We start from the raw sequence: 3476 nt of genomic DNA, 5'->3' as shown, positions 1-3476 counted from the left end.
CACCTGACCTTCATGTGATTTGGGTATATATGGCGAAGCCAAACTTTTCCAAAGCATATGTATACAAGAAACCATTAAAATCGTGGAAGAAATCTCATTGACTCGTTCTACAACCCATTTCTCTAAATACCTTAAAAGCAGTAAAAAGTAGATACATATGGGAAGTTTTAGCCTATTAAATTCCAGGAGATCCTCAGCACATACAGATCATGCATGATGGCATATTTATATCTCATAGTCATGCTTTGACTATAAATGATTGAGCCAAATCCAATACACTCAGTAAAATTCAAAGAAACAAAATAATATTATTAGCATTATAGTATAACAGAAACAAACTGCATGGCTATTGAATTAGACATGGCAACTGCATGGCAATTGAATCATTCAATACAGAAGATTACAATTGCCAAATTTCTTGCACAAATCCTAAAGAAAATCGAATCAAGGTCCAAAAAAAGAAAAAGGGTAGCCCAGAAAATCCAAAAAACATTGATTAAAAAAAAAAGAAAAAAAGAAAAGAAAAGAGAGATTGCAGCCTAGCCCCCAGTATACATACTGAAATTCTTATCGATCAAAAGGGCCATCTGGGTCAAGTTGTTTACACAATCCAAGATATGCGAGATAAAGAACTCGATCCTTGGCGCCGGTTCGATGATTCCTGGTGTGTTTGCAGAAATACTTCAACTGCTCAAGCGTGCAGCAACCAAGGATTTGTCCCAGAAGCAAAAAAAGCCAATTGATTTCCTTCTTCTTATCAGCAATAAGCGGCTTCACACTATTTTCTTGATTACAGAACTTGCAAGTTGGAAGAACTGGATTCATCCAAACACTTGGGGCCCTATCACGCATCGTGTTTTTGTGATCGGCTATAAAGCTTCCAATTTCAATGAACTTTTCTTTGAGATCAAACTCCATCTCATACTGATGCTCACAACGCTTGCATTGCACTTCACCAGTGATGGAAACTATTTCCTTGGACAGCAAGTAATCGATAGTGTGAACTGTGGCACGGTGCGTTGTGGCCCACGGGAAGGGGGCCGGCACGGTGTCACTCTTCCCATCACGTGGGGCCTGTGTCGGGTTACGACGAGCACGTGAAGGGCGGGACGGGACAGAGGCAAGAGTACTCTCTTGACGGTACACCATCGGGGTTGTTGATGTCAAAGACTCGCGATTTGGTGGTGACGGTAGCGGCGACATGAAAGGCATGTAAAGAGGGTGTGAAGGAGGGAGTTGAAGAGGAAGTTGAGATGGGTTTTGGGCTAAAAGGGCTTGCATTGATAGTTGTGATGGAGATGATGGTGGTGGTGGTGATGGTGGTGATGATGATGGTGATGGAGATAGTAATGAAGATTTTTGCCTAGGTAAAGAAAGCGTAAGTTCAAGCTCATCTTCAAATTCTTGATGGTATGTGTTTGTGAATGTGAAATCTTGATTGTTGTTGTTGGTGGTGGTGTTTATATGCTTTCTCTTCCTGTCGATTTCTTGGTTCTTGTCTTCTTCGTTCATCATGTCTAAAAACTGTAGTGTTTGAGGGTTTGGAGAGAAAGAAAGGGAGAGAAAGAGAATGAAACAGTGCAACAAAGAAAAGTGGGAATTCAAGAATATGGGGATTTGGGAAAATATGCTAAAATATAGGGAGAGATAGAGATGGGGAAAAACAGAATACTCTGTGGAATTTCGAATGGATTAGAGTTCTTTTCGAATTTCGAAGCAAATGGCTATTCGAATTCTTTGTTTTCCTTGAAAATGGTTTACACTGAAGTGGTGCATCCGTACATGCAGCAATTTTGTCTTCATCAAAAGTTTTAAACACCAAATTTCTTTTGCTTTTCAATTTGGTGTTAAAATTTCAACAACCATAAAAAAGCTCTACCCTATCATTAAGCCGAAAAAAGAGAGTGCTAACTCCTAAATTAATTGAGATAATTCTTTAAAAAAAAAAAAAAAAAAAAAACATTCCTCAATCCTCTGTTTATCTCTACAGAAATGTGTTTTGAGTTCTATTAGAATTCTAATTCTAATTAACATGTGTGTTTAATGATAGACACAAACAAATACCTAAAATTTCTTGGGTATTCTACGTGAAACAAAAATAGGTTTTTTTTTTTTTTTTTTTTTTTTTTTTTTTTTTTAAGGGTGGTATAGAGTGACTTTGAGATTTTCACTTTTTTTTTTTTTTTTTGGTTGAGAATATTGAGATTTTTCACTTGATTATGGGTGGAACAATGATATGATGTGCAATACTTCTCATATTTTTGTTTTTATTTATGCTATCTCATATATGAATTATGAATCTTAGTTTACATATTNATAACGAACCTACAACACACAATTCAATTACTATATTCGATGGTTGGGGTTTGCCCTTATTTAATATTGTATGCTTTATTAATATATAGGTTTCGGGGAAAATATGATTTGCTTTTAAGTTGGTGAAGGGGCAAGCCAATTTTCTAGACCTTAAATTGCTCTTAAAACTTATGAGAAACTCGTCAAATGTCTGATTAATTTTTCTTAAAAAGAAGTGTCTTATTAATTCCATCTAATATTTAATGTTTCAAGGCAAAAATTTTATATACACTCAACATAAAATTCACATATCAGTCTCACATAAGTCTTATACACTTAGCATGTAAAATACTTTCTTTGTCTCATGACCTTATGATGTTAATTGGGTTGTTGATCTTTATTCACAGAATGTTAGGCAATGGAATAGGGAAAAACAGGAGCAACTCTTTGATAATCATACAGCCTAATGCATCCAATGAATTCACCTTCCTCCTCTAGATGCTTAAAAGCTATAACACTTCTCAAAGCCTCTTTGGGCTGAAGCTGACTCGTTTGGCCGTTTTAGAAGTTTATTGGATTGGTGGATTGGGAAAATCCAAGCTAATGTAAAAGAAATCTTGTCATTGTTATCTAGTAGTTTGGGATTTTAATTGTCTTCCTAGTGATACTAATCTCTTAGCCCGTGATATTGATGTCCTTTGGGTTGTACATTGTAATCCTAGAGTTTGTGCTTTTCTCCGTGATATGAGATGGCTTGGCCCCTTGGGCTAAATTCTATAATATTCTTCTTCTTTTTAGTTGTTGAAGTATGATCAAAGATTCAAAAGTATTTTCTCAAAAAAAAGAAAAAAAGATTCAGAAGTATATATAAATATTAAATAGTCATATTAAAGTCCATTTATTCATCATAAATAGCTCATCTATTTCTTTTGGAGTTTTCCTTTTCTCTCTCACTAATTATGTTACTCGTGCAGTGTAGCACGGGTCACACTGATATTTCACACCGCAATCAATTGCATCGAAAGTGAAAGTGAGCCACCAAACAAATCAAAAGCTCTTAAAGTTGAAACTTGGACCCCATAGGGGGAGCACCACGGTGGCTTTGATATGTGAATTTTATGTTGAGTGTATATAAAATTTTTGCCTTGAAACATTAAATATTAGATGGAATTAATAAGACA

At 35.6% G+C, this 3476-nt stretch overlaps 1 protein-coding gene across 1 annotated transcript; it reads right to left on the bottom strand.

Annotated features, from left to right (window-relative positions):
• Window positions 1-567: 567 nt before the first annotated feature.
• Window positions 568-1515, bottom strand: LOC112020743 (uncharacterized). The gene has a single exon (XM_024053301.1). It carries the CDS (start codon window positions 1513-1515, stop codon window positions 568-570), a length of 948 nt encoding a protein of 315 aa, XP_023909069.1.
• Window positions 1516-3476: the final 1961 nt, after the last annotated feature.

Source organism: Quercus suber, unplaced genomic scaffold (genome assembly GCF_002906115.3).
Source record: "Quercus suber isolate HL8 unplaced genomic scaffold, Cork oak 2.0 scaffold_116, whole genome shotgun sequence".
Classification (NCBI taxonomy): Eukaryota; Viridiplantae; Streptophyta; class Magnoliopsida; order Fagales; family Fagaceae; genus Quercus; species Quercus suber.
The sequence above is the reverse complement of the archived record's forward strand: the minus strand, read 5'-3'. Positions and strand labels throughout refer to the sequence as shown.

What these genes read in the sequence shown, in the direction of transcription:
- LOC112020743 (XM_024053301.1), bottom strand. Translation starts at nt 1,515, where the DNA reads ATGATGAACGAAGAAGACAAGAACCAAGAAATCGACAGGAAGAGAAAG.